The 27,306-nt window shown below is 31.8% G+C and overlaps 1 protein-coding gene across 2 annotated transcripts in view; it reads right to left on the bottom strand.

Moving 5' to 3' along the window:
- LOC106681383 (protein-L-histidine N-pros-methyltransferase) overlaps window positions 1-27,050 on the bottom strand; it is a 282,441-nt gene extending 255,391 nt beyond the window's left edge. The window contains exons 1-2 of one of the 2 annotated variants that reach the window (XM_067046942.1): window positions 27,027-27,050; window positions 26,264-26,410 (exon numbers count right to left, since the gene is read on the bottom strand). In XM_067046942.1, the coding sequence (XP_066903043.1) occupies window positions 26,264-26,404 (141 nt within the window). In that variant the 5' untranslated portion in view covers window positions 26,405-26,410; window positions 27,027-27,050. Of the gene's footprint in view, window positions 1-26,263; window positions 26,411-26,878; window positions 26,949-27,026 lie in introns of those variants that run through there. The other variant, XM_067046941.1, reaches the window with a different exon arrangement.
- Between the last annotated feature and the right edge of the window lie 256 nt (window positions 27,051-27,306).

Raw genomic sequence — 27,306 nt, 5'->3', positions numbered from 1 at the left:
TTAATTCTGTGAATATTTATTGTTATTGTTTTATTTTTGTTTTTATTCAATAACAAATAGTTAGGGCATGAGAATAAACCTCTAAATTATAAATTGTTAAAAGAAAATTAAACTATTATATAATAACTATGTAAGACATACAAGGTATAATTTCAATCTGATAATAAAGAAATATAAAAGAAAAAAGTTTGCCGTGAGAAGAATGGATGTCAGTTTTGGTGGAGTAATGTTAAATAAATAAGTAATGTTTTGTAAACAGATCAAAAATGACAGAAAACAATAAAACAGAATACAAGGGAAGTTGAAATTCATTTTGATTTATAGTTTTGTAAAAGTTTGAAGCACTCTGATGGATTTATGAATCTCAATCCTTTTGGTTCTTTCTAATTGCTATATTTTCCTTTTTATATTTTTATAATTTTAAAGGCAGTCTTTATTTTCTTTTTATATGAAAATATTAAGAAGTGTAATGCAAAATTAATATAAATCTAGAAAACTTTTACATTAGCCTAAATTAGAGATTGTAGACAAGTTATGAAAATAGGTAAGTAGCACCGATATGTTATAATTGAAATTTTATATTAACAAATAAAAACAATTATTAAGAAGACAAGTTGTCCATAAAAAAAGCTATATTATTTACTTAATTCCATAAATTGTCCTATCCATCGAGCTTATAGAGTATTTACTTTACGAATTTCAAATGCAAATATTAATAAAGTAAAGCAACGATTGAAATGAAAAGTTTTAAAGTAACATGCCAAATTTGAAACATACTTCAATCAGCATTGCCTATAAATTTATAACAAATTATTATCAACCTAATTCACAATACCTGTATTGTTGAATTATAATTATTATCAGGATACAAATAAAAATACTAAATGTTAATTAACTAAAATTAAATAATTAGATTCTTGACTTAAATAATATTCATAAGAAAACTTAGCAGTAAAAATAAAGAGATAGATAAACTAAATAATGATAAAATAAGTACACACACAAGATTAGGAAAATTGATGTTTAATAAAAGAAAAAGAAATAGATATGAAATTAAAAATTAAGAAAAGATAGATTCCGATTAGCATGTATGTCATCTAAATTTCACAAAATAAAAACAAATAAATAAAATCAGCTATATAATAAGTCCAGAAATATATTAATATCTTAACTGTATGCAATAATTTCAATTTTATAAATAAATCGTAAGAAATGCAGAAAATAAACAAATCAAACCATAAAGGTCACAGGCGTAAAATGTTTCAGATAGAACTGGGCACACAGAGATACTGTTTTTTTATTTTATTTTTTTCTGGAAGGGGGTCTTCCACATGTAAAATGTATCAGAGGCGAGAGGACAAGGGCTATAAAGCAAATTACCCCCAGATGACACACTGTCGGCGATAAAAAAAAGAAAAGAAAAATAAACGCATTTACTGCTAAAATAAGAGGGACTATATCTTGCCTCCGGCGTAGGTATTTTTTCCTCTTAAGGACATGAAACAGACCTCCTCCCCCGGCGGAAGTTAAAAGGGTCCTCCACCCTTCGAGATTAGAATATCTAGAGGAGGAAGATAAGGAGGAGGAAGGTAATTGATGGATCATCCAGACCGGGGCTCTCCTTACCTTGAGGGTATTAGTATTCCAGTATTGCGAGACTTGGCAGCCTCCTCTTTGTTTCCAGTTTAATATAAGTAGCGAAGTGGCCCCCCTTCCCTAGAATATTTATTACTATGACAAAATAATACAGGATTTTAAACATTGTGTTTAAAATAATACTAATAATAATCAATATATATATATATATATATACAATACATAAACATTTTTTTTTTAAATATTTATTAATTGCTATTTACAACTGTACATTATAATACATTTAGTATATCTGATCTAAGTTAAATTGGAGTGTTACAGGCGTGTAGAGAAACTACCCATTGGTAGCACCCTAATGACATTTTACATTAGCTGGTCTCGTGGCCATCTTCTTTTCAGGCACCTCGGAGGATTGTCAGGAGTGGAAGAGGATGCAAGATTAGAAACTAGGGGGTTTGAGTGGTTTGAGAGTTTATAATGGAAGGAGTGATATCTGGTTCGGGCTAGGTCGGTTACATAGGGAACATTAAGGTCTTTATGTATGATTTTATTTGTGACAAAGTAAGGAGCATTGAGGATTCTACGAAGGATTTTGGATTGTAAGGATTGAATACGAGAGGAATTCGAAGGTTTAGAGGAGCCCCAAAGCTCAACTCCATATGTCCAGATTGGCCTTATTACAGTCATGTAGATCAGTCTTTTGTAATGTGTTGGAAGTTTAGACCGTTTGTCTAGTAAGTGCTGTAATAGTCGAAATCGACGTGCAGTTTCCTGTCTTTTCAGTCTCGTGTGAGGATTACAGGTTAATCGTTTGTCCAAATGTAGTCCAAGGTAGCGGATCTGTTCGACAGGGGTAACAGTAACATCATTAAATGAAACTGTAGGGCAGTCAGTAGTATGTAAACATAAAATAAAAATAGATGTGTGTGCATTTCAATTTGCAGTCACAACTATTAAGCACAGACCATTGATGTTTGTGCGTGGAAGTTGCCACTCACATGTTAGTACGCCACGCATCTCCCATCGAGCAATATGATGGCTACATAAAAGTTGCTGTAATAGCGTAGGAAATAGTACAACAAGCATTTGCTTTTATGTTGAATTAATTAGTCTCAATATAAAAAAAAAAGCGCTTGTCTACCATTTTCTACTCCTATGTCCATTCGTAGAACCCGGGGAAGCAGGTTAACTACACTATACACATTACAAGCGGAACGTATATTAATAAATCATTCACGATGACGAACTCGTCTCCACCTGTAAAATGTAAAGGACCGCCAGAATGCAACCTTACTACTCCTCACGAACCCAGACGTCCAGACCTTTCGAACCACAAGGAACTAAAAGGTCCATGAAGTTCGTTCTGTACAGCTTCGATGTCGATCACTCTGTAAACGACATATGTGACGAGTTTCAACCGTATCTCCTAGAATTCAAGGTACCCAAGCGCCTGATAAAGCTTCAGGACGGTGGTCAACGGCACCTTCAGGAACCCTTCCAGATCGTCTTGACCTACTGTCAACCTGTCAGCTATCCTGGCGCCCACGGCCTTAGATCACGTCCCCTTTCGTGTTAGCCCTTCTAAAGGGAATGTCCCGTGCAATACAGAAATTGTCAAATACGGTCACACTATGGTATATTGTGGGGAAACCTACCTTCTCATACAATGTACGGCCAGGGTAACTCCTACAGTATGTGCGTCAGTACAGTAAATCCTACACCGTGCGAGAGCATAGTTGGACAACTAGCGACGTCTAAGGAAAGGCCCCGACAGCATCAGCACTAGTGCCGTCTAGATGGTCGAGGGGATCGTCCAGAAGGATTTGGATTATTCTGAACATATGGTAAGAAAGCCTGCAGCAACAAACTAGCAGCAGCCAACTCATATATCATGTCACAGTCCAACAATCAATAAAGAACAAATTTATATGATTCAATTACCAACAAAACCAAACTGCAAAATTCACAAAGGACCCATTATAATAAAGCAGATTGTACTTTGCTAGACTAGTAGAGGTTCAGTAGTTTAGGACAAGGACAAGGACAGGACTTTAAGAAGAATGATGATGAAAGGGTATTTAAAACATAAAACAATTTTTTTATTAATTTATCGGATCAATTAATTGATGTTCAGAGATTATTGATTTTTTTTAAGTCTCACAAACACCATTGAAAAATAATCTGACCATTTCCACATTTCAGATATTATCAGAACAGATAACGATGAAATTACACAAATGGATACCAGATATAACATATGTTACCGAAATTCCAAAACTTGTACTATTACAGGAGGTAAACATCATCAGGCTAGAGGAGGTGAATATGGATTAAGGAGTACTTATTTTACATGAATTTATTTTTCTTTTATTTTAATTTTGTTTTAATAACCTCCTTTTTAGTGATTTCTAACATACTGCGAGGAGAAGGGAGCTTATCTATAGGGAACTTCATACTTTTTTAAATATAATGGGGTGTCAAGTTTTCATTTTGTGGGACTGTCATAGAAATAAAAGTCGACCCCCCAGGTTAGTATCTGAACTTAGCACTTTGACTCGCACGGCTATTAATGTCCCACATATTATTAAGAATTGAAATTCATCTTTTTTATATTGCTGGTGTGAGATGAACTTTCTCAGGTCTGTATTTATGCCTTGATATCTGAATTAGAGAAACGTCTATGGATGAAAGACGGATTAATTATACAAATTTGGAGTTTGACTGATCTTTTAAAGTAAGTTTAAGCTAGTCCACCAAGAATATATTTTATCCTTCTACAGGTTTGGTCGGGAAATATTTGGTGCTATCGGGACAGACTAATAAAACATTCCCCAGATGCTTTTAAAACACACAAATTTGCGATGATACAGGAGACAAAGGAGGAAACGGAAGCCGATACAGAGAGCTAAGTGACTCGCTCGCTCGCCAAAGAGAGCAATGATGCCGACACCGAACTCCCCCGGGCACTCGTTAGGCAAATGAGAAGCCGAAAGAGAGAAGAGAGCGATGCTAACAAGACAACGCCCCGGGTATGGATAAGGATCGCTTTCAGCTCACACCTTCCTAAAGGAGCACTCTACTCTTTTCGTCACTTGTCTTATTTCTTCCTCTTTATATTCCTCAGCTTCTCTTTTGGGGCACGCTATTTTTGGGGTCGTTTCCCGATATTTATTTCGCAGTTATGTGTCGTTCTTTTCTTTTTTATCGGAATTTTTTAAAAAGGCAGTTCCTCATGCAAATCATTTTTTCATCAGCATTTATAAAAGTGGGTACACAGCTTTTAACTATGTACAAATAAAAATGTAATTTTAACTTTGATTCGAAGCTACTATGCCTCAACATCTTTAGATGTCGTCTAGTCAGGACATGTTACAGATCCAAACTAGAGAAATCCTTTAACAATCATGTTAACTTTCTCTAGCACACATCACGAAATTAGGAGCTTCTGCAAAATGTTGGCGTCACCACAGTGGATTCTAGATAAAATGCTATAATAAAAAAAACAAAAAAAAAAACATTAAAGTATGCGTCTACGAGATTACTGAGAACATAAAATTAAGAAGTTATGGTATTCATCCGATTTATAACCTAATGTCGTTTGATTTTTTGCACCAAATGTCTTCTGTAGGTAACACCGATTAAGAGTTATAGGCGAAAAACAAAACCAAATACCTAATTCTTACTTCTTTATTTTGTTAGGTTAATCAGCTAATTATTAAAGGTTTTAGAACCGTGTTAAACTAATTTTTAAAATTATATGAACATGCATGTTCTATGGGCTGCATACTATACGTGGGACTCCAGAATATAAAAATAAAATATTATGGGCAAATATGTGTTTATTTATTTATCATCTCCAACGGTTTCAGATCAAAATTTCTATTTTCTAGATTCTCCTATCACAATCATATGAAATTCAAGATACATAAGATGAATAAAGGCCCAGACTCTACACTATTAGAGATGTTGACACACTGGAGGCCGTTAACGACACTAACGATGAGCGGACACACCATTGTACGACCATGGCCACAATGCTCACTTACATATAGGGATGGGTAATGGTAGCCATTATACATATATACATGGACTGCCAGATCCTTCCAAGAGATTACTCTCATCCAATTGGCAAAGGAGGATTCCAATGTTTTCCATGCAGATATCTCCCTTCGATATTAGCGCAAATGTAAACAAAACAAAAGTCAAGGAGTGCCCATAAAAGAATCATGAGCTGAATTATGATTCCGCTTAATGGCGGCTCATTACTCTATTACGGCACTATTTCTCACCTTGTTGGAAGAGAAATAATTACTCGGCACTTTATTTAAAAGCCACTTATTTATTTGTGAAAGGTCAAGGATTCCTGTTTAAAGAATGTTTGAGACAATGGATAATTCTATGGAAGCAATGAGCTCACAGTGGTGCAATCAATGCTCATTTTCATCTGAAATGAGAGTATCAAAATAAAAACAAGTTTAAAAACATTTTTTTTGTTAACGAGACTTTTTCGAACAGAGGAAACTACTATATTCCGAATTTGAAAACTAAACTAATCATATTTTGCAATTTTATACTGGAAGAATCATCCAAAGATCTTTAAATTACTACAAGAAACCCTTGAGTAATTTTTTTGGATCTGAAATTTGTCCACAATTAAAATACATCTTAGAAATATTACTTAACATGAAATAAAGGATTAACACAAGAATATAGCTAGTAAAAATTTAAAGTGATGCAAGTTAGAACTTAAGACAAAGTAGAAAGTACCGTAAACAATTTTTATTGGAAGAAGATAGTTGACCGTGTGAAGTAGATTGTAGGGAATTTGTCCGGATGGCTGTCAATAAAGGTACAAAATAGCAAAAAAGACTATTTAATTTTAACCAACGTTTCATCCTACTTTGCAGGACTTCTTCAGAGCTGATCCTGGTGCAAAAAGGTAGAAGACAGTTTTCTGAACAGTCTTCGGTGTCAGTGTTAAACAGTTTTCCGCCTTTTTGTACCATGATCAGCCATGGCGAAACCTTGCATACTGGCGCGAAACGATGGTTAACATTAAAAAAAATTTTCTCACTAATTTGTACATTTAAAATTCCATATACCACTAACACCTGTTGAACAGATTCGATACTTAGGACTCCATCTTGACAAGAGACTTACTTGGAATCCACACACAAGACTGAAACGACAAGAAACTGCTCGTAGATTCCGATTGCTACAACACTTACTTGACAAACGCTCTAAACTTCCCATTCATTACAAAAAATTAGTATACACTACAATAATCAGACCAATTTGGACATATGGAATTGAGCTCTGGGGCTCCACCAAACCATCAAATTCTTCCCGCAACCAATCGTTACAATCCAAAATCCTACGTAAAATCCTTGATGCTCCTTATTACGTCACAAATAAACTCATTCATAAAGACCTTAACATCCCATTCGTTGCAGATTTGACCCAAAACAGATATGCGTCTTTTTAATCCAAACTCCTTAACCATCCTAACCCATTAATTCTTAATCTTTCATCCTTAACAATCCCTGATAATCCTCCGAGGCATCTGAAAAGAAGATGCCCACGGGACCTTCTAGTTTAAATTAATGTTTGAAGTACCACCAATGGGTGGTTCCTTCCCAAGATTTTCAAGCGTATATGAAACACACTACATATTACCTGTTGTATTATTTTGTACAGTTGTAAATTACAATAAATAAATAATAACAAAAAAAAATTCCATATAAACCTTGATAATCATCCTAATCGTTTGGTTCAATCCTCATCCAGTTCCACCCATCCTTACAATCCACCACGAACACGAACGTCGAAACGGCAGTGGCCAAGAGACCTTTTGTGAAATAAAATTGACAATTGGAGATGCTCCGGTCATGAAGAGTGATTGTGGCTTTAGCGCACTTACTCAACCTCCACTGGCTCATCATCAGTGAAGCGGTGAGTGGGCTCGGGGATCCTTAGGTTGATGTTATATATAATTTATTTTACTTAGTTTGATTATATTCATTTCATTTATTTATTTTTCTTATATTCAAGCAGAGATTTTATTTAATTTAATTTTATTATTATTTTTTTAAATTAATTCTTATTTTTAATTTATTTTATGAAGGTGTACAATTATTAATTATTACTATCAACTATAACCCGAAATTGGCAGATTGTAATATTATCAATAAATTAAGTTTGCAATTTCTACGAAAAAAAAAAAAATTGTACCTTTATCAACTGCCACCCTGTCTATCTTCCAACAACCTAATTTTGTGTCAAGGAAAACATTTAAGCAGTTAAAAAGGAAAAACAAACGTAGGAAGAGTGAGTATATTTATATATAAGGATATAAAGAATATATATAATTTGATTGTTAAAATTGTGAGATAAAAATATATTATTTTATATTATAAAAAAAATTCTCACTTGCAATAACATATGGGAAGTTTTTTTTAATTTTAAATAAGTTGCTAATACTAGAGCAGACTTGCGTTGAGGCCCTAAGGTAGAGAAAACAAGAGAAGCAAACATAAAGAAACATTAAAAAAAAAATCCCCCATTCCTTGTGCTACCTTAATACGGCGACGACATAGAATCCCGTTGTGGGACATAATTATCAATTTAGCTAGTGTTTCTTTATAGCGAGGGGTTGCCCTAGCGGCGAGGCCATATTTTCATTTCCCAACTCCACAATAACTCCGAGTTTCCCTCCCGCTCCCCAACTCCAGTATGTGTATGTGCTCTCGGGTCCCCCCCCCCCGTCAAAAAATTTTCATTACTACTAAGTTGGGAGCATATGAGGCTCTACGGGGCTTCCTTAACGCCGCCTCCACCCCTCCGGATCATAACAGTTTATCAAAGTATTCTCTCAGACCGAATACTTCCTATCCACTTTTTTATTAACCTTTCCCAGGTGCGTTCTTCATAAGGGATGCACTGACTATATAGGATGGGCTTCTGTAAAAATAAATATACTCATACATATATAGCATAAAGCATTATGATAAAAAAAGAATGGGCAATTATAAAAAAGAGAATTTTATGTTTCATAATAGAATGTTAAAATAAAGTTTCCTAAAAAGTTAGCATTTCTCAATTCATTTTAAATGAAATGAAACCCCTAGCAGTTTATAATCCTCATATATAAAATTAAAAATAACTAAAGAAATTCTTGATGTGCGGTAATTGCATATCCTGTGAGGGAACGACAAGATTGTGAGATTGTAGATTACTTCATTATTATAGCAATAAACGAAGAGATTACGGAATTAATTAAGTATTTTATCCAAAACTGATATTTTACTTTCCTGAAGTCATATATTTGAACTCTCCTTCTATAATTTGAGATGTTTCTTAGATTTCCTAAGATAAGGAACTTACAGATACATTCGTATCAAGGAAAAATGAGTTAATAATTACTTGAAAATAGATAGTAAATCAGATCTAGATACATTTTTTCATAAAGTTTGTATTTGTCTAATTGCCATAGAAAGGACTGAAGCAAAACTTAAAATACCATTGATTAAAAAAAATCTTAAAAAATAATCGGATAAAAAAATTGTCAGCGAATCAGAAGATGTGACAAGTAGTAAGGACGGATTATAAACAAAATAAAATGTTTGAGAACCATTTTTTTTTTTTATTTTATTTATTTTATTTTCTATATCATATTTTTGCAATAAATTTTCTGATGAGATTAGATCATCATCCCTGAAAATACCTGACTATATCTATATATACCATTTACATAACCCAAAACTACGTAAGTTAGTTATATTACAATTTTAAAGATTTGTGTGCATGCGTTACAAAGTACCTCAGAGATCAAGGCCATGCTAGTATACTATTTTATTTCGACTATAGGTATACTTTTTATTTTTCATCATCCCAGCATAAATGTATATATACAAACCTAACGTAATATATATATAACATTTGAAATATTCCTTAGATTCATTAAATTAATATTAAATCAATTAGTCATTTAAAAAAAAAATTACGATAAAAATAAATACATATACAACAGTAATATAATGAACAGTAAAAATATAAAAAAATATTATATATGATACTTACAACCACAAGAGTAGTTCTTCACCTATTCATTTTTAGTTATTTTTGCTATAATACTAATATTTAGTAAAAATGAAAAGCCTATAAAACTGAAAATAAAATAATTGTTTTTAATTGGTTATGGGGAATTTTTTATTAAAAAAACTTTGAATGTTATTTGATCAGAATAAATTACTCCAATTCCTTATTTCCGTTCAATGATTTACATTTTACCCATTGGCATGGTGTAATTTCTTGTTAAGAATATTTCCAGAACCAACGATTACAAGAAACGACTTTTAAAATTGAAAACTTATTCTCAAAGTTTAAGTAAGATCCTTCGCAAAATTTCGAGTTCTATTTTACTGAGAGATACATTACTGACACATAAACAGAAAACCACGAATACATTTTGATCTACTTCCTATTATCCGTGATGAGAGATTCCGATGTCAAATCAACTCATTCATACCATTTTCGTTATAAAATTAAATAAACAATTCGTGATAGGAAAACAAGTCGCATGACTTATACTTTTTTTTTTTTTAGTAAAAACATTTGCTATAAAAAGCTGAAGGTGAGTGAAATGTTAAACAATAAATAACATGGACGGCTATATCTTAAGAAAAAATTGAGTTCATTTATTTTTATACTTGCAAATTAATTTTCAAAAAACATTTCATTTTTTATTAAATCAAAATTTTATTTTAATTTCGCGAAATTCGATATAAAATTTGGATTTCATAACGCATAAACTATGGATGTACAGTATAAAGAGCCAATACAAGAAATTGGGTACTTTCACAATTTTTTACTGTAATAGTCATTAATTTAACTGTAACTAGGAAAGTTGCAGGTTCTGAAAATTATTGGATTACACGTATCATTTACTTCAATCCTACACTGGAAAGATTAATATTGGATTGCCCTTTTTTTACATAACATCGAGGATATAATATAGTATTTTACTTTCTGTTTGCGTGCAAAGCTAATTAACTTTTAATAAGATTCGAAAACTGAACTTTTCACAAAAGAGCCCTTTCAACTTGAGCAGACATTTTCTATTAAACCAGAAATGGTGGCGAAAATAGAGCGAACGAGAGGGTGACGGGAAGATTTAATGGAAGGCAGGGGAGATCTTGCTGTCACCATGTCATCACCATTACAGGTATCAGGCGATCCCCGCTCCTCTGCCACGTTTCATTTCGACTTTTAATGACGCCACTGCATCTCGCCCCAAGAAGATATTTCCTGATTCCGTGTCATCTCCCTCGAGAAGCTACTCAATTCCGCTGGGAAAGATGGCGTCTTCCAAGGCTCCTTGTTATTTAATATTGAGTAACAGGGACGGAATATAGTTACTAAAAGGGTCCTACAGTGAGAACAACATATTAAGCATTCGATTAAGTGGTAACAAGTCTACATTCACCAAGGAAGTAACTATAACTAGACATCGTTGGAAAGAAGTTTCAATATATTTCTCTCTTAATAAAAGAAAGTGTACTAGTAGATTTTTTTGAACCAGGTTATTCTCCATGCGATTGGTTTAGGAAATGGAGTCATCTATACCAATGGACTAATCAAAAATGGCTAATCAAAATATGTAGTAAAGCTAATTCGGTAAAATATGGACATAGAGTCCTAAAGACAAATACTTCTACAAGTAACACGTATGTATGTTCTGAGAATTATCCTCCAAGCTGTTAAAGCTCCGAACTGTTAAAAGATGTGGTGGAAGACCAGGCTTGAGTTCGCTGGACGAGGTGGAGAATACTTTGAAAAAAGATGGGAATCAGATGATAGCAGATGCTCGCCAGTGATAGGTGAGAGTGCAGCAAGGTTATAAAATATGTACACGACATATACATGTATAGGTTACATATACACGAAAATTAAAATTGGGGTAGTTTTAAATTTTATATAATAAAATCAAGTAGAATTTCCAGAGTCAAACTAAGAAGAGAAAAAACGATGTAACTTTGTGTTTTAGATATTCTATGTATTAATTAATAAAACAAAAGGATATTAATTAAAACTCTAAAAGACAGTTATTAAGCCACGTTACGTCCTCGCTTTAACCTAGTACTTTTTTCCTCGAAAGCGTCAAATTTGAAAGGTTTCAATTAATTTTTCTACTCTTTCTCATTTACAATCGTGCACGTCAACTATCTATCAGGTATCGTTGTAACATATTTAGAAAAAAAGAAAAAAAACAACCAAGCTACCTCGATTTCCCCTGGCACTACTTAAATTTTTACCTTAAGTACCGTCCTTTTTTTTTTACAATTGTTTATGAGAGGACACCTATCAATATTTCTATCTCAACTATCCATCGCTATGCCTTCACAATTCCTTCCTATTCTATTACTAAAATCTATACAAAATTTCGGTCTAATTTTGGATCACCATCTAATTTGAGGTAACCAAATTATTGGATTATTTCCAAATCATTCGGAAATCCATCTCAATTCTCAAATAAGCCCAAAGCTTCCATCATTCATTTCCCAAAAGTACTTATAAAATCTTCAAGTATCCTCCCTAACTCTCCCCCACTTTAACTACGGATACCAAAGGCCGTGTATATACTCATGTGTATAAATGCAAATGAGTATAACAGACTATTTTGTTTGCAGAATACGAAAAGAGACTAAAAGACTAAAGATTCGTTTCATAAGATTCATTTTCGGTGTTCCCAAACGTTCTCATCTGTGTTATCAAGTGTGGCTTTATCCTTTATTCCAATCGCTAAGAAAAAAAAACTTCCTTTATTTAGGACCTACTCGTCTGCGATCTTCTATAAAATTTTTAAATGGAAGATCTTAGCCTACACATTTATATATTTATTTCTCATAAAACAACTTCCTATGAAAAATCGTGTACCATACGTAGTACTATCTTTTAGAATTCCTTACCGATCTGCATCAGTAAAACCTCCTTATTTAAACACCGCTAATTCCTTTATCTTCTTACAGCTCAATTTTCAATACTTATTTAAATAATAAATGCTAATGTAAGGATGTGCAAAATGTATACGTATACTTATTTTATTTATATATTTACTATTTTTGTTGTGGTATCGATTTAGTTAATTAATGCTCCCAGAAAAATGTCCATTGTGTTGTACATTTGTTTTATTTTCTGGGATTGTGTACCCCAGAATAAAGATTAACTTTTTATTTCAAACAAATCTTTTTTTTTTTTTATCAGTTTAGGTGGTACAAGGAGATAACTAAATAAATACCACATTTTCATATGTTTTGTAGGTGGATCCTGATTCCATTCTGTGAACTTTCATTCTTCGGCGGGTTTTGAAGTTCATTAAATTCCGAGGTGTTGCCAGACGGGATACATAAAAGGTTAAGTGTACCAGGAAAAAGCAACCACGAACAATTGAAGTCCTGAAAGAATGGTTCTAAACAGGAAGTGGTTCAAATCCCACTGGCAATGCTATGGAATGTGATGAATAACTGCTGGAGCTTTTTGGAACAATGCACTGAATCGGAATCATTTAATTTTTTTAGGCATTTTCAAAATCTATATTTTTTCACTTTTAACTTTTTTATGCTATGAAAACATTAGGTATACAGATATAAATTACCATAATATAGAAGGTAAAAGCATCAATGTAAATAATTACAATACAAATTGTTACACAAAAAAAAAAAAATAAAATGCAATCAATCTCCTCGAACCTGATATAGAATAATTTTTTTAATTATTGGTTAAACTACTGCAAGTTATTCAGTTATTGTCAGATTTTGGCATAGAAATAATAAAATATGGGTGAATAAAATCACAATTAATTAATCGGTTAATTAATAATAAGGCGTGTAGAGAAAGTACCGATTGGTAGCACTCTAAGGACGTTTTTACATTAGATGGTCTCGTGGTCATCTTCTTTTCATACGCCTTGGAGGATTGTCAAGAATTAAAGAGGAAGCAAGGAAAGAAACTAGTGAGTTCAGGTGGTTAGGGAGTTTATGATGGAAGAATGGTTCGGGCTAGATCGGTTACATATGGAACATTAAGGTCTTTATGTATGATTTTATTTGTGACAAAGTAAGTAGCATTGAGAATTTTACGAAGGATTTCGGATTGTAAGGATTGGATACGAGAGGAATTCGAAGATTTAGTAGAGCCTCAAAGCTCAAGTCCGTGTGTCCAGACAAGCCTTATAATTGTCATGTAGATCAATCTTCAGTAATTATTTGGAAATTTAGACCATTTGTCTAGTAAGTGCTGTAATAGTCGAAATCGACAGTTTCCTGTCTTTTCAGTCTTGTGAGAGGATTCCAAGTTGGTCATTTGTCCAGATGTAGTCCAAGGTAGCGGTAATCTGTTCTACATGGAAAAGAACAACATTATTAAAGGACGTAAGACATTCAGTAGGTTTACGACGAGTAGGTGAATTGATGGGATTTGTTGGGATTTATTTTGATACTTCAATTACGGCATCATTCTTCGAGGGTTGCGATATGAGATTGGGAGTTTGGGATGCTATTAAAGGGTTATGATTGACTGCAAGCACACATGTGTCATCAGCGTAAATAGTGAGGATCGTGTTAGGATTGGTCAGCTGTAGAGGACTGTGTAGAGGATAGGACCAAGGATATAACCTTGAGGAACACCAGCAAGCACAAAATTTAACCACAAGATTTATGTATAATTATTTATGATTTTATAGAATTTGGGCAAGTATCTTTTCCAAATTTATTTACTTAAATAGTAAAAGTTCTTTATTTCTCAATGAAAAGCATAAACAATTGTTCATTATACAATTTATGATTATATATAACAAATCTATAACCTTGAAATATAGGTAATCATGTAGCAAATCGGAAATAATATAATTATGCAAAACATAGACAATTTCCATCAAATTCAATCTTCAGAAAACAAACTATGGGTTAATGAAAAATAAAAATAGAAGGGATGACCTTAACTTCTCTTATAAGGTAGGTATAATTGCCAGATAGGAATTCCCTCCCACCTTCCCCAGAAGTTGTCATTTATGTAATAAAATTAATCATGTTTTGTTGTATTTCATAGCAAATGTTTCATGTACATAAAAATTATAACTCCGATAACTGGATTACAATAAATTATGAAATATTTCTGAAAATACAGGAAATATCAGGATGAAGCGGATATATCCTGGCATGGATTCCAATCCTAATCCCTGTTTCCACTAATTCATTATCTTCATCCAATTAGGAAACCGTGCACGCAAATGTCAAACAGTTCCAAGCAGTCATGAACAGGAAGAATTAGAGAAAGCGCTCACGCCGTGCTGGTACAACGCACATATTTGGGCCACGTCTATCAAAAACATCTGATAATGGACAGGGCATGATGTTATATAATTGCATTTTCCTCCTGGGACTACTAGGCCAAAACATCAACTACTTTTATATAAGAGTGGAATGGTTTATTTTATTGCGATTGCCTATGGTCGGACTCGGAGCGGAATTAGGCGGTTGATGAAACTAATGACTTGTGTGGTTCCTAATCAAACCCTAATTATGGAGGAAGATAAGAAAAAGTAACGATCTAGTCTAATAACCAAAAGATTAAGAAGTTTATGAAACAAGAGATTCGTACTGGATCACAGTACAGAAATTTCCGAACCTTCTTTAGGGAGGGAGATTAAATGAACCTTATATATTGAAAGTGGTGTAAGTCCATTAAAAAATTTGTTTCTTCACTCTGAAGAATAATATAACTATGTATTAAAAATCATTAAGATTTTGTAATGCAAAAACTTGCTAAATGAGGTTATGAAAAAGTTTATTTCGAAATGGCGTTTCAAATAAGGAAAATATTGTGCAATAATTTTTTTATGTGATTGCTTGTGAGTAGCAGGTAAATTTTTAATGTGTACTCAATTTGTCATAAACAATTTAATTTAAATGAATAAAAAATATTGAATACATTAAAGAATCGAAAGAGCCATGTTAAATACATAAGACCTAGCGGATTTTTTGAGAAACTTGTTTTATAACCTTTCCTTCCGAAACTATATGTTGTTGTTTACTTTTAAGTAATTTAATAAAAAATGCTTAAAGTACAAGTTGTGTGAAAGTTTGGCTACTGAGTGTCTTGTTGATCTTTTAACTTGTGAGGAAGAGAATCAAGATGAACTAATTGATAATTGTCCTTACATTATTATTATTGTCATCCATTGCTTTATTAGTTTTTAAAATATCCAAACTAATACTAACACAATTAAAAGACAAAATACGAGCAAGTAACCTAACACAACAACAAATAAAGTGGTGACGCTCAGCTGGTCTATTGCGTGACGTCATTCTCTATTTAACAGACCTAGTAACAGATTCTCAACCATGTTATATGTTATATCGTTTTAACATGGTAAAAGAAGAAAATATTTCTCCATTTAACATGTTAAACTTGATATCATGAATACCCCTAATGTAAAAATTTAAAAAAACACACTGGAATAGTATGTCATACTTAACTTTCAAAACAAATTGAAAAAGTCATTTCATTGATTTCGAAAACCTTAAATAAATTAATTATGCTCATTGGGATCAACAATTTTTAATTTTAAACCAACCCATACCAGTCAAAATCACACTTCGAACATAAATGGATTTAACCATAATTCTAAAGAAACGGCCCAAATATTTAGAAAGATTATTGAAATTTATAGGAAAATGCAAAATAATCGATATACAATTTTTTTTTAAAAACTCAAATAAATCGTTGATTTCGAATCATTAGGCAATACCGCCACAATGAGGCTCTGTTTTCTCTATAAAGTACAAACAATAAATCCTGTACTCCTTATATCCTTGTATTTGGCACAGTTTCATAATGTTTACTTGTAGTTTTTAACTCCTTTAATATCGCTATTAGACGTCCCTGTTATGAAATAAAAAGTATCAGTGCTTGAATATGCTTTCTAGTTTGTATACTAGTATTTATGAACTAATACTATTAGACATCATAATGAAACAAGCATGTATGCCATGCCGATTTAGACCGCTGACGAACATTGTAGTCCGTTTCCAAATAGCGTCAATAAGATACTTAATTTTTTTAAATTTATTTATTGATATTTACAACTGTATTAAAAACTAAAATAAGTAAATGTGATATATGTTTCAAAATACATGATAATCTTGGGAAACTTGCTCAGCCTCCACTGGCTCATTACCAGTGATGCGGCGAGAGGGATGCGCTGGGATCTCTTGAGCTCTGCTCTACCCCTCCACACGTGGGGGATAGAGTGGGCTCAGGGATCCTCAGGTCGATAGTGTAAATATTGTATATATTATTTTATCATTATGTTATTTTATTTATTTATTTTTCATACAGATAGTTTGATTATGTTCATCTTGTCTACTTTTTTGTTTGTATATATTTTAAGAGAGTTTTTTTTTTATTATTATTTTTATTTATTTATTTTTTTTATTATTATTATTTTTTTTTATTTTAGTATGTATGAGATCATCCACCACTAGTACCTAAAAAAAAAATCTTGGGAAGGAACCACACAATAGTGGATAAGATTGCTCTTTTCGGATAAGGATGATAGATTAAGAACTGCAAGGAATGGGATGCTGAGGTCTATGTGAATAGGTTTATTTGTGAATTATTACTTTAAGGATTAAGGATTTTACGAAGGATTTTGGGTAGTAAGGATTGGATACGGGAGGAATCTGATAGTTTGGTGAACATGATTATGAAAAATGATTTTCCGTTTTGCATTAGATGCCAAATATTAAACGAATAATTGCGCAATGAATAATACATGTAGAATGCAATATTTTATAATAATAGAAAACACCGTATGCCAAGTGCATAGGTCAGTAGAATCTATCTTTGTTTTAACATTTTCTAAGCCACTTACTTTTATTTTCTGAAAATTGCATTTCCTGGAAAATATCCTTTTTGTGCATATTTGTATTTCATACATAATTACCTACATTTCAAAGTTAATGATTAGCCGTTTGAGATTAAGGTAACGGGATGTGCAGTTTCAGAAATTTAGTGGCACAACAAGAAGAGGAGTATTCGAATAAAATTGATATTGGATCGTTTTCACACTAATCCCCAACTTCTAATCTGGGACCAATCAGATGAGCCGTTTAAGAAATACTGGTGTGACAAGGAAAATAAGTTTGGACATGATTAAGCAAACGTTAGGGATAAAATTCATATGGGATGATATCAATCCACCAAATCTCTAAACATTTCATCAAAATAGGAAAAGGGAGTGTTTTGCCCAGTACATGGTTTTTATCACCTCGGAGAGGCAGACACAAAACTCAATTTGTTCCTTGTTGTCCATAATACAAAAATGTAAGTGAAAATTGTTTATCTTCAGGAATGTTTGGAATTCCTTGCAGGAATAGAAAATCGCAATCCCCTTCTTTAAGTGGTGAGAAAGAAAAATAAAATATAATTAAAAAACTTACTGGCTGAAACATTTTGAGCAGGTGTAAGGAGGTGATTTGGTCAGAATTACGCCGGACCGCCAGATTTTAACCCAATTAAGGTTACCGAATTTAGGAGGCTGGATGGACCCTGGGAGGGCTCCAGAACCCACAGGAATTGACTCATCGCTACAGTGTAACACAGAAAACAATTTTCTGCCCGGCCGGATTCGAACTCAGGTACTTGGAGTTAGTAGCATCTGGCCTTACCCCATTGCTACCGCGCTCCTCAAATACACATATAAGACCACTAATCTGTAGTTTTTCTCCCTTAATTATTCATATTTTTTTTTTATAAAGGACAGAATGTTATTAGTCCTATAATTTATTTTAATATTTATCAGATTTACTTTTTTTCAATTAAATATAAATGTCATATAACAATATCAGCTAGGTCGCTTACGGATTCCTAGTCCTTCACCCTTCCATATCTTATTACTAAAACCAATATTTTTTTCCTCTTTCTTATTAATATCTATTGACATAAGTTATGTATTTTGACGATCTAAATTTCACCCTTGAATGGAAACGGAGATAATTTCCACTCACATTAGACCCTACTTACTCAGTATACGTTTAGCGGTCTCAGCGGATATACACTATTCATAGCCATGGCTATAGAATAACCATTATAATATATAAGCTGTGTATACATTTCAGTAAGCCTTCACGGAAGAGCGAGATAAGGGCCTCAGAAAAGAGCCAATAGATAGCTCTTTTCGGCTGTCCAAAGGGCTCTTCCCTTACGAAAGCCAATCACCCTTCAAGGAAGAACACCCCCTTTCATCTCAAATGTACATATATTTCCTCGTTATACCCTTTGTATATACATATATTCTTATGTGTATATAACAACCTTCTATAACTGACCTTCGCCGGCGAAGAGGGTCCTTTTCACACAGTCGCTTCTCGTCCCTTTTGGCTCTCCTCCTTTATTTAATAACGCTTCAACACAAGGATTTATTTATGGCGTGTTTCCTTCTCATCTTCGTAAGGTAGATCATCATGAAAAATATATGTATTCTATTGGTGGATATGGACGCCTAGGCGAGATATCTTATCAATTGCTATTGGTGTATACACAAGATGGGGTAGATCGAATAGTATTAAAAGTTTAAAAACAAAATAAAGAATGCAAACATCAAGAGATATCTATTCAAAATTCTAGCCAATTTTTTTTTCAGCGAGGCGTATACCGGACTATATAACTACAAGATAAAGGAAACGTTAAACATCACATTAACCATGTAGACTTACATCAATAGATCAGATTTATGTTGTATTTTTTAGACAAGGGAAGTTATGCTAATATAAAATATAAATATAAAACTACACATACCAATGGCTCAACAACATCCTGTACATAAAAATATTTTGAAAGATCTATTTGAAATACACTAACTACTTTTGAATTAAATATCTTAAACCAATAAAATATCTTCTATCTAGTACTAAGTAATTTCACCTTGAAAATTTCTCATTATGGAAAAAAAAAATTGTATTTATTTATTCCCTTTGGACTTTCACACACCTTTAAATGAAATATATATATTGAAGGAAAGTATTTTGTCTACAAATTGAGCAATATTTCAAATTCCAATTTTCGACAGAAATATACGTTTTGATGTCCCCAGAGTCGAAATAACTAAGACTAGCGGTCTGTGTGTGTGTAAGAGAGCGTGCGCATGTGTGTGTCAATCTGCCTGTCTCAGTGTGTGGTCAGCCTAGCTCAAAAACGAAAACTCGTACGAAACAAGTATATTTAGGGTAGGCATGAGATGTGACAGCAACATTTTCATTAGAATCGATTAAATGGAAGTGCCACTTTATGGTATCGATTTTCTCAAAAATGGCTCAAACTATACCAGAGGTTCCCAATATTTTTCGGTTTCCGGCTCCCAAAATAATCGGATTTTTTTCCGCGATGCCCTTAGTACATCTGATGTATAGTAAAAAATTTAAAAACTTTCCTTTTTAAAAGAGAGTACCCGTTTAACAGCAATAGATTAAAAACAGATACTTACTATTTTCCTTTAGATAATATAAAATATCTAATTTCAACTGTTTCGGTAATATCCATTTTGAGCCAAGACAACCACCATGTGGTTAGGTTAGTTGACAAATAAATTAAACACGAATTTTAAATTCAAAACCAATTTATTGAACGGCCATTGATCATTACCAATATAAAAAAGATGGGATGGATGGGCTTGATGTTCACTACCCAACTTCTCAAATCTCGGAATAAAATTGGACATGGCCACCCTTATTTCTTGTTTAACTTTAATTTTCGAGCGATAATTACTTTTTATTAACACGACCGCGAAAAAAACTCAGCTTCGCACGAATAGGATGTTGCTAATGGTTAATAATAATTAATATTCGTAGAGCTTTACCACTAAGCAGTGGATATTCATCTTTCACTGATATCCAAAAATCAGAAAGTTCCATGCAGACAAATTTTTAAAGTACTATCGCAAGACAAGTCAATAAGAGATTTCTAAAGAAGTAAATTCTGATGGAGCCTAGTCCCTTAATGGGTCTTAAATCCAATTAAATTTATTATTATCTGCTTCAAACTTTTTTATAAGCTCTGATAGGTGAGCTTTATGGTGAATGGATTTTATATTGCAAGACAAATTAATTTCATTGGAGGTTTCAAACTGGTGCAACAAGGGAAAACTATCACCGATAAACTCTTCATTAATTTTTATTTTCCATAGTTGTATTTTTTATTTTATTTTAATAATTGAATATTTTTCGGCGCACCCTTTGGGAATCCATGTTGTAGATAGGGTCTAGAGATAATAAGATAAGATAATCGTCTAAGGAATGACGGAAAATACCTATTGGGGTATTTTTCGAGCACCAACTGAATTTAAATAAAAAATTTTGAACCCTCTAACTCCATTTGGAGGGACCATGGAGGTGAGTAAAACCAAAATTTCCTCAGAATATTTCGACAGAAATTCACCCCCACTCTTATGGAGAGTTTCAAAGCGGAAAAAAAACTATAGCACTCGTCGATGAGCTTCCATACAGTACAAAAGTAAATTATTTTCCAGAAAAGAAACCTAATTCCAAGAAAAATATCTTATCATCGAATAGTTAGAATCGCTGGTCACAAAGAAATACTGAAAACCTGAAGAACAGAGAATAAATCATCGAACGAAACGAATTCATCGCCATGAGCGGATGGTAATGAGAAGGCATTGGAATGCCAACGGTAGCCCAGGTGGAGACAAAGTGGAGGACCTCTTCTCCAAGAGGAATAGGACAGTCACAGAACAAATATTTGACGAGTGGCGATACACAAGCCGTGGCCCACACACAATAGCTCTCCGATGGTGCGTGTCATCCCGATGGCTAGTCAGCCCCTTTAGTAATTATCATAATCATAATCAAGCCAGGTGAGTATGTTCTTCTTGATTAATCGTACTGTTGACTCTGCTCCACTCCACTCGCTCTTACACGACCTTTCGTCCGTTATCAAAACCCTCAGTGAGGTGGACTCATTAATCAACACGCACCAGGAATGCCTAAACATCACACCTGGTAAGGGCTTGAGTATTCTATCGGTTCCAATTTCCTTTGGAGTATATTTCAACTGAAAAACACATCCAGCGACAAGAAACATTTCTGGAATAAATTTTTCCACGAAATATTAAGATGACCTATGTTACCTTTTAACCGTTAGTACTATTTGGTTGAAAGGTAACCAACCTTTCAACCAAATAGTACTAACCAAATTCAGTTTCTAAAGTGTTGAAAAGAACAATTTTTATGACATTAGACCCACTTTGCAAGAGGAAAATTTAAATACCTATGTTACCTTTCAACCAAATAGTACTAACCAAATTCAGTTTCTAAAATGTTGAAAAGAACAATTTTTATGACATTAGACCCACTTTGCAAGAGGAAAATTTAAATACGCTATCTCCTGAAGCTGTTATATCACCTTCTTAGACGGAGTTAAGTATTGCAGCAAAGAAAAATACCTAACAGATTGTTTAAAAAGCCTCAAAAGGACATTTTTCGATATGAAAAAATAAATCCAAGTACACTGTTGGTATCATTGTTGCCCAACTTTGTACCTGAGCTAAATCTGGGACTTCTAGCAATATTGAATAAAGTCCGGGAGTAAAATGTAAACAAGTTCTCCCAAGGGAAATGAAGGGCACTGTAACCTTGAGTCATTTTCATACAAATACTATGTAGTTAATTTTTGTTGTTGTGTGTGTGATATCTTTACAAGCTTTGCAAGTTTGTAGAATTCGTCCATTTCAAGGGCCTCAGAAAATTTCGAATTCATTTCGAAAATTTCATTCGATTTTTCTCTAATCCTAAGTTATAAATAATCATAGGTTAAGCACTATATTAATAATTTTTTCTTTGTGAAAAAAATGTAGTTTATGGACACAATATATCAATATTTAATTTCTGCAGTTATAAATCTAAGCCGTATAATTTACATTAACCTACCACTCAATTCAATGTGAACAATTTCCCTTTCAAGGCCCAATATAACGAAATATTTATAGTTTTAATTGATGTATCAAACTACAATTTCGATGTTTTCCTTTAAAATTTACACCCGTTAATTCGACCGTAATAAAATCGACTTTCTTAATTACGTAGCTCTATTTTAAACCTTTTCTCCTCGGATATGTAGAAAACTTTGAAAAGAAATAATAATTTCATGATTGTTTATAATGCATAGCTTATTATTATGGTTTATAAGATTTTAGGAATGTACTAATTGCAACTGATTGAGAATATATACCAAACACAACAATAATTAAATCAGTCAGTCTTGTGCATATATAAGCTAAAAATTGGTTTTAAAACATTCAAATACATATATATGATTAAAAATTACCAAACCATTGTTGAATCTATCCTAAAATTCTAAAAGAAAATACACACCAGAGTTATTATTAATCCAAAATGAGTTAATTTTTATGAACTCAAAATATTATTTTTGATAAGATAATCAACTATCAGTTGACTATCTAACTAATGAACCATGGTTCTTCATAAACAAACTTGGAAATATAAAATCAGTACTTCCAAGTATCTTCTATAATATTCTATAACCAAAAGTTCTAAGACTAACAGATGCTTTATTATAATATATTTATATTTATAATAATAATATTTATTATAAGGAAACCTGAAAATTTTGGACTTTATAGTATTTCACAATATTGATGTGCAATACATTGAATATCATGTTCCTCATAAAGTTCAATAGAGAAACTAACTGTTTCATCCAAAGGACCTGGCAATCATGTTTTAAAATATTGACTTTAGATTTGGTCACAAAATAAGTATTCATTGTCATGTGTTGTTTTGTTGCTACTAAAACCATGAGTTTTTAATTACTCATTACTTAGAGGAAAATTAATCAAGAGGAACACTGACAATATCTTAAAAACCAACTAGTCACCTCATTAAATCTTCTTAACAACAAAAGTTAACTTGATAATAACAACAAAACAATTGAATTATCAAAAAAGTATGATTAACATATATAGACTTTACTAATGTTTAAAAGAATATTTGTTCAAAAATCAATGAAATAGGTATACATCTGTTTTTCATCTCAGAAGTGATGAAAAATAAATAGTAAACTTGTAGAGTGATTTTCAACCAGTAACCTCGCCGCCTCAACACAAATATAAAAATAAAAATGGTATTTGTACAAATCATTGACCTAAGAATTTAAATAAAGAAATTTCCTCTAAAAAAAAATTAAAGTCTCAAGTCAGTGGTTAATCTTAAAAATAGTGGATATTATATTAATTTTATATTATAAGAACCAGAGGAAGTATTATACTAAATGCAAAAAATATTTTAATAATTATGAAGTTATTAACAATATCTCAAGAGGAAACACTAATGGCTGACAATTACATTGGTAGTAATAGCTGGACGAAAAGCCTACTTTTTTTAACATAAATAAATTTTTTTTTTTATAACGTAAAAAATAATGATCTTAATAAACTTAATCTAACTTTATGATATGAGATTATGCCAATTACAAATTTCTTTCAAGCATATCAAATAACCATTGAGTACAGAAATTCAATATTAAAAAATCCTTAAAAATAACAAATAAATATAATGCTAAACCATAATTCACACAGTTTTCCAGTAAGTCAGACTCAGTCGAAAAGTTTTATGATACATTAGGAGAATGAGGAAAAAACATTAATTGTTTTGTATAGTTTCATAAGATCTGTTACTAATATCTCATTTTCTTAATATACATATTCATTATGACATCAGACTCTCCTTGACCAAGACCTCTACGACTCAGGAGACAAGAGAACTTTCACCAAGAAAGGTAATACCAAGACTATTAGACGGTAAAGTTCAATTACTCTTCTGGAAATGTAATACCCTCTTCTCTGTAAATATTTGAAAAATAATAGTACCTGTATATATGCCAATAAAGGGCAATCACCATAAATAAATTATGGACAATTTTAATTAGGCAAATTAATTATTTTAGAACATTATAATTAATTTGAACTAAAATAATTAGTTTAAACAGCACAGTAATACAAGAAGGATAATAAGTTACTTTACAATTTTATAATTCTTATTTATTGACAAAGAAGAATTATTCAGGAAGAAGAAAACAAAAGTTTTTTTTAAAAGATTAAAGAAGAAACAGAATCTGTTTAAATGACTGATAATGTCAAGAAAGAACTTGAAATTGAGCAAATAAGCCCAAAAAACATAGTTATTGATTTTATTAAGGGGTAAATATAATCCATTCTAAAATAAAAAAAAACATAATTAAATTTGAGGTCTAGGTTAGAAAAAGGCACTTCTGTTTTAATCTGTTTAATTTATATTTTGGCAAATTAACAAAAAAATAAATAGTAATATTTAACAATTCTTTTCAAAAAGTTATGATTTTCAGTTTTACTTTTAACTTACAATTTAATTTTTACATTACAAAGTAATAAATTTTCCAAAAATGCAATCTAAAAACAATATGCACAATAATGAGTTTAATTCTTCACATTCTTAGTCAAACATTCTTCGAACAACAGTCCCAGTAAGAGGGAATATTAAATTATAAAAACGATACACAAAATACTGATTAGTACCAAAAAAACATCAAAAGAAATGAACTAAGAATGGTCATTAAGCACACATCAGTTAAAAAAAATAGTGAGAACCCAAAAGTAAAATTCAAACGTAAAATCAGCATAAAAACTGATTCCTTTGTCATTTGTAGCCTTAATAGACATTATTTCTATTTAAAAATGAAAAAAATTCAGTAAATCCTTATACAAAATAAAAAGAAAAGTATTACCAGATAATTATGAGCATTTAAGAATTGTAATTTGTTTAAAGCCTAAGAAAAAAAATCCAGCAATTCGAATTGATAAACATATAATGTAAATCATAATCAACAATACCTTCATAATGTTCGATAACATAGATTACTTATATTTTCAAATTTATAAAACCCCTTTTATTTTTCATACCTACTTAAACATTTACCATTCCTCCAACAATAATTTAAACTATATATTTTTTTACAGCAATAAAAAACTGAAGTATAAAATAGATGGTCTCACAAATATACTTTTAACATGAAAAAGTCATTTGTTTAATGTTGCACAATATCGTTTGTTTTCTAAATTAAAATTAATAATCAACTAATCAAAACATACTAAATGCAAACTGGTATTTAAATAAAAAGTGTTTTCCGATTGTTAAGGATTTTAGGAGCCACAATTAAAGGCTAACAAAAATATGAATTCTAATGCAAAGAAATATGAATTCTATCCGTATAAAATATGATTCTGTAAGGTTCTAAATTAAATATATCTACCACCAATGTATTAGATTTAAAACTAAAATTTATTTATTGTAAAATCATCAATCTATATTGGAATAAGATAATCCATGGTCAAATGAAACAAGGAGAATTATTTTCTACGTTGTTACTGATAAGAGCCTAACATTTATCAATACCTATTTTAAGTTTTAGATGTACCATTAAAGAAAAAATAATGCCTTGATGAAACAACTTGTTGAATTTTCAATTAAAAACTTGAATTTATAATGAACACATACATACTTGTTTTTAAATGAACATTGTCAGATAATGTAAAGCAACATACCTCTGCCTTATCCAAACATTCTAGATGCTCATCAGAGAGATATTTGTTGTAAAGAGTCCGAGCAAGAGTTCCTCTTGGTCGCAACATAATGTTGCATGCAGGAAAGCACTGATAAATGTCTTCAACAGTGACTCCGCCCATTAATATCTACATAAAACAAAATTCAGTAAGACACTTCTTCAATGTATAACATAGTATTATCAGACCATTTAATCAACATGGTTTATAAAGTAAGTGAAGTTTTAATTAGAAACATATCTAAAATGTTTGTAACTACAATATGCAACACTAAAAACTGATTTTATCACCAATACTGTAGTTTGTAAGCATAGCAAAAGGAGCAAATTACTACTTTAAAGTTTATATAACATAAAAAAACAACTTAATACACCAATAAAGGATGATATTTTTGAAAATTAGACCATATTCTGTGTTGTTTATAACCTGACGGTTGCAACCTCTTGATGTATTTTAGACCGAAAGCCATACAATGACCACTATTTTCAATCAGATAATGCAATGTGCTCACAAAAAATTACTTCTTGAATAGAATAATGTCAAGATGGCTTAGAGTCTAACTTATTAATATAAAAGAAATTCCTTTTTAAAGAGTACCTCTAAGACGTGGAGAGCTACTGTTGCGCTCCAAGCGTTGGAATTTTTAACTTTACTTTCAAAAGCCCCTTTTTAATGATTTAGATAAATTGAATAATATAATTAACATTGTTATGTGTAATATAAGAACATGCAAATAATAAATTACCTTCAACACTTTACCCTTTCACTTACACGATGACGCGGTAGTTTTGTGATAAGTTGAAATTTGCAAATGTAAAATCAAATAAAGAAGAAACGTTATAGACGATTTAGGCAAATGAATAATTATACATTTTTTAAGGGCGGGTAAAATATTAATACTGAATATTATACTACTTTAAGTATTCTTTAGAATGATTATGTTTGTTTTGCTTTTTTATATTTCTTTAATTTTTCTACATGAAAACAGCCGATAATGATTAAATGAAAAACAAATATTACTTATA

This window comes from Halyomorpha halys, unplaced genomic scaffold (assembly GCF_000696795.3).
Source record: "Halyomorpha halys isolate HHAL.00 unplaced genomic scaffold, Hhal_1.1 Scaffold332.1, whole genome shotgun sequence".
In the NCBI taxonomy this organism is placed as follows: Eukaryota; Metazoa; Arthropoda; class Insecta; order Hemiptera; family Pentatomidae; genus Halyomorpha; species Halyomorpha halys.
Note: the sequence above shows the minus strand (reverse complement) of the source record. Positions and strands in the feature narration are given on the sequence as shown.